Below are 14604 nucleotides of genomic sequence, written 5' to 3' on the forward strand. Positions count from 1 at the left end.
TCCCCTGGGGGCTGATGGAGAGGTGTCTGCGAGAGGAGCAGGCTGGCAGGGGGTGTGCCCATGAAGGGTGTGTGCTCCGCGCACACTTGCTGCGAGGACGTGTGTGAAGGCCTGTGCACGTGTCATGAGCGTCTGTGGCCCACCTGGGGGCATCCGCGAGTATCTCTTCAGCTGGTGGCCTTGGGCGTATCTGGGTTTACACGTGTGGCCAGGTCATACGTGGTGGTGCCTGGTGACCCGTGTGTGTCTCAGGGCCTTGACAGCCAGCCCTGCCGCTCACTGGCCGTAGGACCTGGGCCAAATTGCCTGACCCACTTAGCATCCCAGAGCTCCAGCTGCTTCTGCTGGACGCAGGGAAGACGAGAGCCCCTCCCACAAGCTGAAGGGCACCTGGCCGGTGGTGAACACTTGAAAGGGCTACGCTTTTGTTGTTGGCTGCACTGTGTGGCATGTGGGATCTTAGTTCCCTATCCAGGGATCGAACCTGCGCCCCCTGCAGTGGAAGCACGGAGTCTTAACCACTGGACGGCGAGGGAGGTCCCGGGCTAGGCTTTATTGTTGCTGTGTCCATCTGCACGGGCAGTGGGGGAGTGTCCAGCAGGGTCGGAGTTGCCTGCACACCCAGTGTGCGAGCTGCACGCTTCAGTCTCTCCCTGGGCTCCCTGTGTGTCGAGGTGGCACCCCTGTCCCAGCATCCTGGCCAGCGTGGGTTAGGCGGGCCCAGCTCTCCAGGCCTGAGAGAGCCAGCTCGAGCCCCAGGTTGGGCGCTGTCTCCTTAGTCCACAGCCCAGCAGAGCCCCAGGTGTCTGGGCTGCTCTACTGCGCCCCTCCAGGCTCAGGGGCCCTCTGCCCGTGGCCGACGTGGGGCTGTGGGTGGCAGCTGCACCAGGACTGGCTCAGGGTTACCCGTTGTGTCCACCACGCGAAGGTGCGGGAGGCCCAGGAAGGCCTCGGGCGCTATGCTGGTCACGTGAAGCCTGTTGGCCCTGGAACGAGAGGTGGGCGTGAGGGTGTTTTTGAGGGGAGGTGACCCCCCAGGCCTGCTCACGTCCCCCACAGCCCTCCCTTGTCCACCTGGAGCCCCCTGGCCCTGCCACCCTCAGGGCACCTGAGGAAGAGGGCACGTAGGCGGGGCGTGCTGAGGAAGGCTTCGGGGCCCACGTGGCTGATGCGGTTGCCCTGCAGGTGCAGCTCCTCGAGGGCCTCAGGCAGGTCGGGGGGCACGAAGGACAGCTCGTTGTGGCTGAGGTCCAGCACCTGGGCAGGCGGGCAGAGATGGCGCCGTGGCGGCCCCAGGCCCTGGGCCACCCGTTTAGCCAAGCCCCAAACTGCTCTCCTCCCAGCCCGGTCCTTCTGCCCCCTCCCTCAGCTACTTTGTGACTGCCAAATCCTGCCCTCAACAGAGGTAAACTGAGTCCCCTCTGGGGCAGGCCCTGTTCTAGGTGGTGGGGGCCCAGACAGGCAGGGTCGCTGCCTGCTGTGGGAACCGTTGGTTCAGTTAATCCCTCACAAAGATGGTCCTTCCTTTACCTCCTCGTGCCCTTCTAGCAACTGTTTGCTTATGGTTGTTGCTGACTGCTCTCTCCCTAACTAGGATGTCTGTGCCAGGGGCCAGGAGCTGTGTCCTCTGTGCCCAGTGGCATCTCCAGGGCCTAGAGTAGCGCCCGGCACCCACACATGGCCTGAATTCTGGGGCATCGACAGCACTCAGAAGGAGCTAGAGGCTGGGGAGGTGGAGGGGTGGTCGTGGAGGACCAGGTGGCAGGGGCAGCACAGACAAAGGTCTGGGGGCTGGATCTGTCTTATCCACCCCAGGGCTGGCCTGCAGTGGGAGCTCTCTTTGTGGCATCTCAGAGCCTTGCAGGGGAGTTGCTGGGCAGGCCGGCCGGGGAGTGGAGGGGCTGTGGGGACACCTGCGGGCATTCAGTGTGGCCAAGCAGCCCACCCCTGACCTGGAGGGCCTGCAGCTCATGCCAGGTGCCAGGCCCGATGTCACCCACACGCAGCCGGTTATGCGCCAGGCAGAGCTCCTGAAGCTGGTCCAGGCCGGCCAGCGGCTCAGGCTCGAGGGCCCGCAGCTGGTTTCGCTGCAGCCGCAGGGTGCGCAGGCTGGCGGGCAGGCCAGAGGGCAGCAGGGTCAGCTGGTTGCCGGCCAGATCGAGGCTGCGCAGGGCCCGCAGCCGGCGGAAGGCCCGGCGGTGCACGCAGGCACTGGCCAGGCGGTTATAGGCCAGGTTGAGCTCAGCCAGGCCGGGCGTGGCGGCCAGATCGCGGGCACCCAGCGTGGTCACGCGGTTGTGGGGCAGCACCAGGGCCCGCAGGCGACGGGGCAGCGCCTGGGGCACGCGGTCCAACCCGTTGCCGTAGAGATGCAGCGTGTGCAGGCCCCGCAGCGGCCGCAGTGCCCCGGCCGGCAGCCCCGCCGCCCCCAGCTGATTGTGCTGCAGCAGCAGGTAGCGCAGCCCTCGCAGGCCGCGCAGCCGGGCAGCCTCCACCCAGCGGATGCGGTTGCGGCCCAGGTGCAGCACGGCCAGGGTGTGCGGCAGGCCGGCGGGCACCGCGGCCAGCTGGTTGTGGGACAGGTCCAGGTACTCGAGGCCGTGCAGCTTGCTGGCAGGAGAGAGAGGGTCGGCGTCGGGCTGGGCGCCCAGAGTGGGGGGTGTTGAGGGCTGGTCCCGAGAGACGTAAGCTGGAGATTCCAACTTGGGGGTGATGAGTTGAGAGATCTGGGTAGGAGGTAAACCTGGGGGTGATCAGGGCAGATTCCAGACTGAGGGTTAAATGTAGGGGTGACCAGGACAGAGTTCTGGGTCTGAGATGTTCACGTGGCAGCCGTGTTGTTGGGTAGTAGGACTGAGGCCCAGGGTGTGGTTGGAGACAAGGATGCTGCCAGGTGCCTGGCTGAGCCTGGCCCATTGTAGGCGCTCACCAAGTGAGGCCTTGAGTTAAGAGTCATACAGAGGTGGGGGATGGAGGCCTGGGGCCCCCAGATGCTGAGTCCTCAGCCCCTACTGCCGGCACGAGGCCGCACCCCCGAACCCCCTGTCCCCAGGCCCCACCTGAACGTGGTGGCGTGCAGGCCGCTGTCCGTCAGCTGGTTGTGCTGAAGGTAGAGCTCCCGGAGGTGGGTCTGGCGACTCAGGGCTCCTCGGGGCACCTTGGAGATGAGGTTGTTCTGGGAAGGGAGCAGAGCATGAGACTGAGGGTCCGGGACAGAGGGCAGTGGGGAGCCACAGAGGGCTCTTGAGTAAGGGACCAGGAGCTCGCTTGAGCAAGGCTGCCCACAGAGAGCTTGTGAGCGACCAGTGCCAGTGGAAGGGACTCAGAGACATTTCTGACTACTGGGATAACAAGGAGGTGTCGGGGTGTCTCAGGAGAGAGGTGCAGGGAGCCCAGGGAGGTGGGGACCCGGGGATGGTGAGGGGAAGGAGGGGCACCTGCAGGTGGAGCCGCTCCAGCGAGGACGGCAGGCTGGGCGGCACATAGCTGAGCCGGTTGCTGGAGAGACTGAGGGTGACAACTGCCTGGGAGCCGTGGAAGGCGTCGGGCGGCAGGCCCGCATTGCTCAGCTGGTTGTTGTGGAGGTACACGGACCTGAGGGGAGCCAGGCTCCGGCCACCAGCCCCGCCCTGGCCTCCCCACCGCCCCGCACCCCAGCCACCTTCAGTGTGAGAGTGTGTGTGTGTGTGTGAGCGTACGTGGTCTCTGCTTCAGTCTTGAGTTCTCCAAACAGAGCATCCAGGGCCCTGTCTCCCCACCAGACCCCCCCCAAGGTGGGGAGTGACCCCAGGCATATCTGAGACCCCTGGGGCCTGGGCTGGGCCAGGGGCTACCTGAGCGCAGGCTTCTCCCCAAAGGTGAGCGGGAAGATCTCCGTCACTTTGTTAGCAGCCAGATCAGCGACACGGAGGGAGCGGGGCAGAAACTGGGGGGCCACAGAGAGCTGCGGGAGTAGAGTTGCACTGGTCCTGTGGCCCCGCTCCTGCACCCCACCGCCCGCTGTCCCATCTACCCTCTGCGCTATGTGACCCCAGCCCGGCTGCACCCCGTGTGTGTGTGTGTGTGTGTGAGGGGGGCTCACCTTGTTGTGGGCCACGTAGATGTGCTGCAGCTGCGTGAGGGACTCAAAGGCCTCGTCAGGCAGGCCTGTGAATGAGGTGGGCAGTGAGGGGACCGCTGGTGTGGGGTGGGGGCAGGGCGGAGTCTGTGCTCCCACCCAGCCAGGGACTGGCAGAGGCTCCTCCAGGCCCCGCCCCCCACATCCTCAAAAGCCACAGCCCCTGCCCCCCATCCCCTGAGTTTCCATCCTGCTCAGCAAAGGGCAGTGCTGGGAACAGCCGCAGACCTGCCCACAGACCGAGCTGGGGAGGGAGAGGGCGGCGGGGACCGTGGTGGGGAGGGGCCGCCTCCCATCGTCCCCCTCACCCTCGGAGGAGATGAGGTTGTTGTGGAGATTGAGGGTCCGCAAGCCGCTAAGGCGTGACAGCTCGTTGTAGGGGAGCTCCTGGAGCTGGTTGTTCTGTGGGGCAGGGAGCGGGGCACTCACACCCTGACCCCCGTGACCCTGGGCCCTGCTTCTCAGCTTCCCGTCAGCCTCAGCAGTGAGCTCTGACACCCCATCACCCTCTACTCAATCCCAAATGCCTTATTACCTCGGAACAACCCTGTAACCAAAAAGAGAGTGGCCCCCAGCGCCCCATGCACCCCTACAGTTGATCTCAAATGCCCCGCCACGCTGACCCCAAGCAACCCCGTAATCACCAGACGTTGACTTCCCCGACACCCCTAAACCCTCAGCCCCTCCCACTTCCAATATCTGTGCCCCCACCTCCTCTCACCGGACACACAGGGCCCTGCACCCTCCTCAAGGCCGACTCGCATCAGTGCCAAGACCCTCACGCCCAATGCCTCACCCCTGCACGTGGACCCCACACCCCATCACTCTCAACCCAACCACTCCCCAGGCTCCCCGCTTCCCCTGGGAGCTACCCTGCGCCCCCACCCCAGGCCCCACCTGCAGGGAGAGGTGTTGAGCTGCCCTGGTGATGTTGTCCGGGAACACTCGAAGGTCCAGGCCGGCACAGTCCACTGTGTCAGCCCGGGGGCAGGAGCAGCGTGGGGGGCAGGCCCGGGGCGGGGGCTGCGAGCTCTCCCCCAGGTGGGGGAACGAGGCGTCCTCCATGCCGAGGGCGGGCGGGGGCCCAGGCAGCAGCAGGGGCAACAGCAGTAGGCTCAGCCACTGGGAGTTGAGGGACGGCTCAGGGTGTCCCCAGGCTGGGCACCGGGTCACCATGGCGACAGGAGCATCCCCGCATGGAGGGGGGCGGGCAGGCAGGCCCCACCCTCAGACCCTCCCCTGCCCCAACTTACCATAGCCAGCCCCAGGTCTGCCGTCTTGCCGGAACTGCTGACCAGGGTTCCCTAATGGAAAGCAGGCGGTCACCTCCTGGAGGTTCTGCTGTGGCCGCCACCGCCCCCCATCTCTTGGCGCTGGCCACTCTCCCCCCCGCCAGCCTGTTCTCCCAGGGGCTCAGGGGAGCTGGCCCACCCTTTCCCCACCCTGCGGAGGGCAGGCAGGCACCGGATGGGGTGATGAGGACAGGCCAGCCTGTCCCCTCTGTCCCACCCACCTCCCCCCAATCCTCCGCGCCACCACCCCCCTCCCCCCCCCCGCCCCCGCCGCCTCCCCAGCTCTGCTTGCGTAACCTCGGCCAGCCTGGGCCGGGCCACAGGAGCGAGGAATGTTTGGGGGAAAGCTGAGATTTGCCCTGTCTGGTATTTGGGCCAACCGCAGGAGTAGAGGTGGGGGCAGAGGAGTGGAGGATGCTTCAGGGCACAGGAGGGTCCCCAAGGAACCGGCGCTGGCAATGATGGGTCAGGGCAGGCCTGGGCTCAGCCTGCCAGTCCAGACACCGGTCTGTGGGCTCCCAGCCAGGTCTGCCATCTGGGCCCCTCCTCCCCCCCCGCCAGCTGGCCTCACTGGCAGCCAGGCTCCCCCATCCCCAAATAGCCACAGCCGCCGCCCAAAAGGAAATTACACGTATTGAGGCACCAGCCTGGTGGTTAAGGATGTGCACTCAGTGGCAGCCTGCCTGGGCTTGAACCTGGGCTCCGCCACCTCTCCAGGCCTTGGTTTCCCGCTCTGCAAAGTGGGGGAATAGTTGCCTCGCCTCCCGGGAGTGGTGTAAGGATTAAATGAAATCATGCATAAGAAGGGGGTGAGGGCTTCCCTGGTGGCGCAGTGGTTGAGAGTCCGCCTGCCGATGCAGGGGACACGGGTTCGTGCCCCGGTCCGGGAAGGTCCCACATGCCGCGGAGCGGCTGGGCCCGTGAGCCACGGCCGCTGAGCCTGTGTGTCCGGAGCCTGTGCTCCGCGACGGGAGAGGCCACAGCAGTGAGAGGCCCGCGTACTGCAAAAAAAAAAAAGAAGGGGGTGAGACGGTGCCCAGCACATGCCAGGCCCTCAACCGCAGAGCGGAAGTGTGTGCTGAGGGGTGAGGAAGCCCGTCTCTGCCCCAGGTCCGATCCCCCGAGACACGCCACTTACCCGTGAGACTTCAGAGAAGTCATTTTCCTGTCAAACCTCAGCTTTCCAATGCATAAAATGCAGCTGACAGAAGACCCCCTCCTCAAAAGGCGGTCACAAGGCAAAGGCAGGTAGTGGGCCGAAAGTTCCCAGCACAGCATCTGCCCCACAAGTGCTCAGCTTGGGTTGGAGTGGCTGATGGGCTGCTCAGAGGCCATGAAGGAGATTGGGGTCTCTCAGAAACAGATTGAGATGAGGACTGAGTGTATTTGTCTGGGAGACAGCAGCTGTAGGGGAGCAGGGATGTGGCAGAGAGAAGGAAGGGAACTGTCATGAATCGATGCGTTATCACTGGGGTAATCAACTTGCCTGGAACTTGCCAACTTTAGCTCTCAAAATCCTGCATCTGGGGAACCCTCAGTCCTGGTCACATTGGGATAGTTTGGTCACTCTTGTAATTAAGCAAATTCTCACTATAGGCATCTGGGGCTCAGTCTCGCTGGGGAACCCTGGGGGATCAGAGTCATCTCATCCGAGGGGTGAGAGAGCTGGGGTATTGATCCTCCAACTCCCTCCATCAGTCACTGGTTGAGAGCTGCCCCAAAGGAATCTGAATTCCCTGGCAGTTTGGGTAGAGTAGACTCCATCCCTAAAGAGATATTACATGCCTGCTGGTGAGGCCAGAGGGGGGCATGGTAGGCCCCAGACAGCACCAACTACAGGGGGCTTGGGGGGGGGGGTCAAGCCATGGGGTGATGGAAGTGAAGTATATCAGGTGGGAAGGAAGAAGGGACTAAGATGTGGAAGAATGATGGAGACAGAGGGTGTCTGTATTATTAATCCCTCTTCCACAGAGGAGGAAACTTGGACCCAAAAATGTACTCATTTGACCACGTTTCCCAGGACTGTGTGGCCTCAGGAGAGGGGTCCCTCAGGGCTAGGACAGAAGACATGTCTTAGCTTTGACCAGAAGAGAACAATGGGCCCACTCCAGGCTCTCCCTGTGGGACTGACCACCACTAGCTTGGACATTGTGTAGAAGGCCCTTAGTCTCCCTAGCCGCGTAATGCGGCCAGCCCCACAGAGTTACTGAACTACTGCACTGATCCTAACCCCAGGGAAGTGGCAATGAGAAACAAGCTGTGTGAGTTTCTGGCAGGCCTCTTAAAGTTGCAAAGGGTAGAGAATTGAAGCCAAACTAACTAATACAAACAAGGGTATTTATTAACTCATGAATGGAAATGTTGAGGGGCTGTCCTTCAGGCATAGCCGGATCCAGGGACTGGATGACACCTTAAGGATGACACCTTAAGGATGGAGTCTCTCTCTACCTCTCAGCTCTACTGGCAGGATTCTCTGTGCAGTGCCAAGATAGCTCCAGCTTTAGTCCTGCTGAAAGCCCCAAGGTTATATGTCATTGGCCTAGCTTTGATCACATGTCCATCTGGAATCAGTCCCTGTGGCCACAGAGAGATGGAATGTGCTGATTGGCTAGGAACATAATCACCACTCTTGTAAATGACCCACTGGCCTTATCTTCCTGCAACAAACTCCCTTCTCTACACTCTGCAGTGCCCAGCCCAGTCCAGCACAGCCCAGCTCTGCCCAGCCCAGCTCAGTCCTCCACTGCCCTGCCCCGCCCAGGAGGGAGTTCTGCAGGGACAGCAAAGGAGTATGGTCCACCAACGTAGAGCCTGGCAGAATCAGCATTTAGTACACCTTTATGAAATACATGTAGAATTGTGTCTGTATGTGTGGGGAAGTTTGCATGGGGAAGGGCTGTTGGTGTCTCTTGGTTTCCCTGAGGCTCTGATCTCAGAGTAGGGATGACCGTGGAGTCAGCGGGTTGCAGTAACACCGTGAGCAGCTAGTGCAGCAATCTGGTCTCATTTTGGTTGGTGGGAAGAAGAGGCAGGGTTGATGTAGGAGGGAGCAAGAAGCTGATGGAAAATGTAGTTTTTTCCCAATTAGAAGAGGAAAGGAGGGGTCTTAACTCAGTAGCAGTTAATGATCCCAAGGCACACCTTGGGCCTGCCCCTCCTCATCCTATGATGGCATCCAGCCTTGAGACACAGGCTAAGGCCAAATTCCTCAGTCAGCCTTCATCTGGCTGATAAGTCCCTCAGGATCTGGACCCAGTCCATAAAATTACTGATATTTAGACAGGCATATGGCTGTCTAGAATAAAGAACTACATTTCCTAGGCTCCCTTGCAGGTGGATGTGGCTATATGTAAGCAGAAGTGGTGTGTACAACTTTGAGGAAAGGGGGGTGCTTTTCTGTTTCCTACTGATGGAATGTAGATGTGATGGCTGGAACTCCATCAGCCATTTTGGGCCATGACATTGCCTTGGGACTAGAGGCCTTGAATGGTGGAGCAACAAGATAGCAGGAACCTGGGTCTCACATACCATGGAAGGCTGTGCTACCCATGGACTGACCAGTGTTTTGATCACCTCCTATTGACCCCGTTGGTGAAAGAGGAATCACATGCCCTAAATAGTACAAGATGGCCAAACACATGACACCTAATATGGATAGACGACATCATCTGATGATTAGTTAGTCACATTCACAGGCCAGAATTGGAGGAGGGCACTGAGCCCCATGGTTGGGGGTACACTCAGCAGCTGAACCAAGAAGCAGGGGCTGTGGGAGATGGGCTTGGTAGTGACAAAAGGGAGGGGTGCCCTCTGGTTCCCATCAGAGGATGTGATTGTCTTGTTTGAATAATTTCTCAGTCTGGCAGAGAGGTGAAACCCATTAGGTCGAGGACCACATGGGGTGTGGCTGGTCTGGCTGATAGAGAAACAAGTCAGGTGGTTGGGGGTGGGGATGCATATCTGACAAAAGCAGGGAAACACAGTTAGACCTTTGAGGCCCTACGAGACTCAGAGATATCAAAGCAGCCCCTGGAATTTCAGGCTTTTCCAAACAACCAGCGTCAGTCATTTTGACCAGGCGTGAAAAAGAGGTCTCTCTCTTGTTTAAGCCACCATTTCTCTCTCTTTTATTTCTTCTCTCCCCCCCCACCCTTTTCTTTTCTTTTCTTTTTTCTCTTTTTTTTTTTTGGGCTGTGCCTGACTAGGGATTGAACCCACACTACCTGCAGTGGAAGCGCAGAGTCCTAACCACTGGCCCACCAGGGAATTCCCTCCCCTCCTCTCACCTCACTGTAGAGACACGGCATGGATTATATCCACCAAGGAGAAAGTCTAGAAGGAGAACAGAAGGGAGTCCAAGGGAGACCCCCGAGGGATGCTTATGCTTGAGGGGTGGGCAGAAGAGAAGCCAGCGATGGCCATGGAGAAGGAGGGTCAGAAAGGAACCTGAAAGTATCTGGTAAAACTACAGATGTACCTGCCACATACTCGTTGGTGATGGTTAAATGTGTCAAATATAAAATCATATGAAAACATTTCATTGGGTCATGGGACCCCCCAGATTAAACATTCTTTCTGGGCACATCTGTGAGGATGTTTCCAGAGGAGCTTAGCATGGGTTATCAGTGGACTCAGTAAACTCAGTGACCCTCCCCAATGTGCCTGGGCATCACCCAATCTACAGCAGCTCTGAACAGAATGAAAGACGGAGGAAGGAGGAACTCATCCCTTTTCTCTTGTCCTGCCTGCCTGCTTGAGCTGGGACATCAGTCTTCTCTTGCCCCAGGACTGGGATGTACGCCATCGGCGCCCCTGGTTCTCAGGCCTCAGACTGGAATTATGCCACCGGCCTTCCCGGGTCCCCAGCTTCCAGACAGCAGCTTGTGGGGCTTCTCATCCTCCAGAATCACTTAAGTCAATTCCTCATGATAAATCTCCTTTCATTTATATAGATTTTATATAAATACATGAAAGGATACACATACATATATATGTAAAAGGATATATATAGCAACTGTATTATATATGTCCATATATACTATATATACACGTATTTTATATATATACGCACGCACATTTTATATATGTGTGTGTGTGTGTATATATATATATATATATATATATTTCCTTGAACTGCATGCGTCCACTTATACACGGATTTTTTTTCACTAAATTTGTGCTACAGTACCACACCATGGTGGGCTGAATCTAGATCTGGAACCTTGGATCTATAAGGTTGAAGGGCCAACTGTAAACTTATACACGGATTCTTGACTACGCAGAGGGTCAGCGTCCAAACCCTCACACTGTTCAACGGTCAAATGTATATACGTGTATATTGGGCAGGCAAGATCATTCCACACAGCAAACAACCCCAACAGTTAGTGACTAACGTCAGAGTCGGTCATCCCCACACCGCGATCTCAATAGATCAGCAGCAGGGGCCTCGGAGCCACAGTCACCCTGCGATCCAGTCCAACAGAGACCGCACTGGCTTGAACAGCTGCCTCTGCGTGGCTGGCGCAGTTGAAGAGAGAGACTCCCCAACACTTTTTCAGGGCTTCCACTCTGAAGGGCCCCTCTACCCTCCTGCTCGCGTCTCATTGGCAAGGATTAGTCACGTGGTCCTGCGTGACCGCAAGGAAGGGAGAAATCGACGGGGGGCTGGGCGGGGCACCGGGCTGGCGAAGAGAAGCAAGTGGAATATGAGGAATATTACCCTCTCTGCGACACCCAAGGACCAGCCATCTCTTCTTACACAGCCCCAACACGTAGGCACAGGGACGTTCCCTGCAGGCGCGTTAACTGGAATAAGAATTCTCTCTTGCTCTCCATCTCACAAGGCTGGCAACTTCATTTCCGCAGAGAACCCCCCCCCCCTCACCAAATCCCCTGATCAGAAGCAATTTTTTTGACTCTGTTTCCTCTTCCCTGCCTTATTTTTCTTCCTGGAATTTCTCACATCCTAATTTATATTTCTGCCCACTGGCCGTCTCCCCCACCTGAATATTAGCTGCATGGAGGTGGGCACCAATGTCTCCCCAAACCTAGAACAGTGCGTCTTGAGTGCCAGGTGATCCATGAACATGTGTTGTGTGAGCGAGTGAAAAAAATCCCGTAAGAGGGGAATAGATAAACAGACAAAAAAAAAAGTGTCCTATTAAAATAATAGACAGCAAGATCTAGGACGCACAAGGGACTCTACACATATTGTATTCATTTCCTGTGGCCATTGTAACCCATGACCACAAACCAGATGGCTTTAAACAACATCAACAGATTCGTTTCAGAAGTCCAAATTATTTATTTGGACTTGTGGAGGCTAGAAGTCCAAAGTCGAGGTGTTGGCAGGGTTGGTTCCATTCGGAGACTACTTTGTCTCTCTTCCAGTTTCTAGTGGTTGCTGGCAATCCTTGCTGTTCCTGAGTTTGTAGCTGCATCACGCAAATATCTGCCTCAGTTTCCACGTGGCCTTTTCTTCTCTCTGTGTGTGTGTCTGTGTTGCTCCTCTTCTGTCTCTTTTAAGGACGCCGGTCATTGGATTTAGGGCACACCCGGTTAATCCAGGATAATCTCACAATCCTTCATTTAAGTATATCTTTTTTTTCCCAATAAGGTCATACTCACATGTTCTGGGGGTTAGGACGTCAGCACATCTTTTTGTGGATGACCATTCAAACCACTATATGGATTAGTGCGAGTCGAGCTAATCTCATGAAGAAAAAAAAAAGTTGCAGAGCCAGGCTAACAATAGCGATCATTTTCATAAACTAAACATTTTCATGAGTTGGCTGTCTCTGAGGGGAGAACTGCGTGGCTAGGGCTGAGAGGAGAGGGGGCTTGCCCCCAAATATCCTTGTATATCTGTTGAATAAAAAATTTGATTGAGATATAGATGACATACAATAAAAATGAAAATATTTAAAGCATACATGAGTCAAAACTCATTTCTGCCACTGGAGACTATCATACTAAGTGAAGTAAGTCAGAAAGAGAAAGACAGATGCCATATGATATCACTTATGTGTGGAATCTAAAATACGACACAAATGAACCTATCTATGAAACACAAACAGACTCACAGACATAGAGAACAGACTGGTGGTTGCCAAAGGGGAGGGGGTTGGAGGAGGGATGGAATGGAGGCTGGGGTTAGCAGATGGAAGCTTTTATATAGAATGGATAAGCAACAAGGTCCTCCTGTAGAGCACAGAGAACTATATTCAATATCCTGTGATAAACTATAATAAAAAAGAATATTTTAAAAAAGAATGTGTATATATGTATAACTAAATCACTTTGCTGTACAGCAGTAATTAACACAACATTGTAAACCAAATATACTTCAATTCAAAAAAAACTCATCATTTCAAAACTCAACATGGATGCACCTGTGATGAAACCATCACCATGGTTTAGTGAACATTTCCATCACCCGCAAAAGTATCTTCATGCCCCTTTGTCAGCCTTCTCTCCCTCCCTCCCTTTACTCCCCACCCCAGGCAACCACTGGTCTGCTGTCACCATAGATTAGGTTGCAATTTCTAGAAATTAATATAAATGGAATCATAGAGTGTGTACTTTTTGTTGTCTGACTTCTTCTATTTGGTAGCAAGGTTTATCCATGTTGTCAAATGTAACCATAGGGTTTTTTTTAAAATTATCTTTATTTTTTAAATTAAGATATAATTGACGTAAAACATAGTTTTACGTGTACCATCATTCGTTCTTTTCTATTACTTGATAGTATCCAGTGAATGGATAGACCAACTTTTTTTAATCACATGTTGATGGACTTTTGGCTTGTTTCCCATTTTTGGATGATACAAATAAGGCTGCTGTGGACAGTCATATATGAATCTTTGAATAAACATATGTCTTTAAAAATATTTATTTATTTGGCTGTGCCAGGCCTTAGTTGCAGCACGCGAGATCTTCGTTGCAGCATGCAGGATCTTTAGTTGCAGCATGTGGAATCTAGTTCCCTGACCAGGGATGGAACCTGGGCCCCCTGCATTGGGAGCGCAGAGTCTTAGCCACTGGACTACCAGGGAAGTCCCAAACATATGTCTTTTAGAAACTTTGGTAAATATGTAGGAGTGAAGTGGCTGGATTGTATGGTAAGTGTACATTTAACTTTTTAAGAAACTGCCAAACTGTCTTCCAAAGTGGTTGTGTCATTTTCCACTCCCAACAGCAGTCTAAGAGAGTCCTAGTTCCTCCACATCCTTGCCAACACTTAGTGTAGTCAGTCTGTTTCATTTTAGCCATTTTAGTGAATGTGTAGTGGTACATCATTGTGACTTTATTTGCTTTCCCTTAATGACTAATAATGTTGAGTAACTTTTTATGTGCTTACTGCCCATTCTATGTCTTCCTCCTGCTGAATTTTCAATCGTGTGAATATAATACTTATTAAAAATCAAATGATTGCACCCATTAAGTTGGCTTGGATCAAACAAACAAACCAGAAGATAGCAAGTGTTGATGAGGTTGTAGAGAAATTGCAACACTTGAGCACTGGGAGGAATGTAAAATGGTACAGCTGCTGTGGAAAACAGTATGGCAGTTCCTCAAAAAATTAAACATAAAATTATGTTCCAGCAATTCCACTTTTGGGTATACACCAAAACAAAAAACAAACAAAACAAAAAAAACCAAAACAGGGAATCGAACAGATATTTGCACACCATGTTCATAACATCACTATTCACAATAGTCAAGTGTCCATCGGTGGCTGAATGGATAAACAAAATGTGATATATTCACACAATGAAATATTATTCAGCCCTAGAAAGGAAGGAAATTCTGACACATGCTACAACATGGATGAACTAGAGGACATTATGTTAAGTGAAATAGGCCAGTGACAAAAGAACAAATACTTTATGATTCCATTCATTTGAGGTCCTTAGAGTTTCAAATTCATAGAGACAGAAAGTAGAACAGTGGTGGCCAGGGGCTGGGGGAGGGGGAATGGGAAGAGATGTTTAGTAAGGACAGAGGTACTGTTTGGAGGGATGAAAAAGTTCTCGAGATGGAGGTAGTGATGGTTGCACAATGATATGAATTTACTTAATGCCACTGAATTGTACACCTAAAAATGGCTAAGATGGTAAATTTTTTTTTTTTGCGGTACGCGGGCCTCTCACTGTTGTGGCCTCTCCCGTTGCGGAGCAACAGGCTCCGGACGCG

The 14604-nt window shown here is 54.6% G+C and overlaps 1 protein-coding gene across 1 annotated transcript; it reads right to left on the reverse strand.

Moving 5' to 3' along the window:
- Window positions 1-546: 546 nt before the first annotated feature.
- On the reverse strand, window positions 547-5373 carry PODNL1 (podocan like 1; the record flags this gene model as incomplete). Its single annotated transcript, XM_082652347.1, is given in 10 exon segments — window positions 547-986; window positions 1109-1257; window positions 1953-2610; window positions 3060-3175; window positions 3438-3594; window positions 3834-3943; window positions 4082-4146; window positions 4426-4519; window positions 5015-5331; window positions 5334-5373. Coding segments are annotated over 10 exon segments (1857 nt in total). The 3' UTR covers window positions 547-835.
- Between the last annotated feature and the right edge of the window lie 9231 nt (window positions 5374-14604).

Source organism: Grampus griseus, assembly GCF_964374135.1.
Source record: "Grampus griseus genome assembly, chromosome: 3".
NCBI lineage: Eukaryota > Metazoa > Chordata > Mammalia > Artiodactyla > Delphinidae > Grampus > Grampus griseus.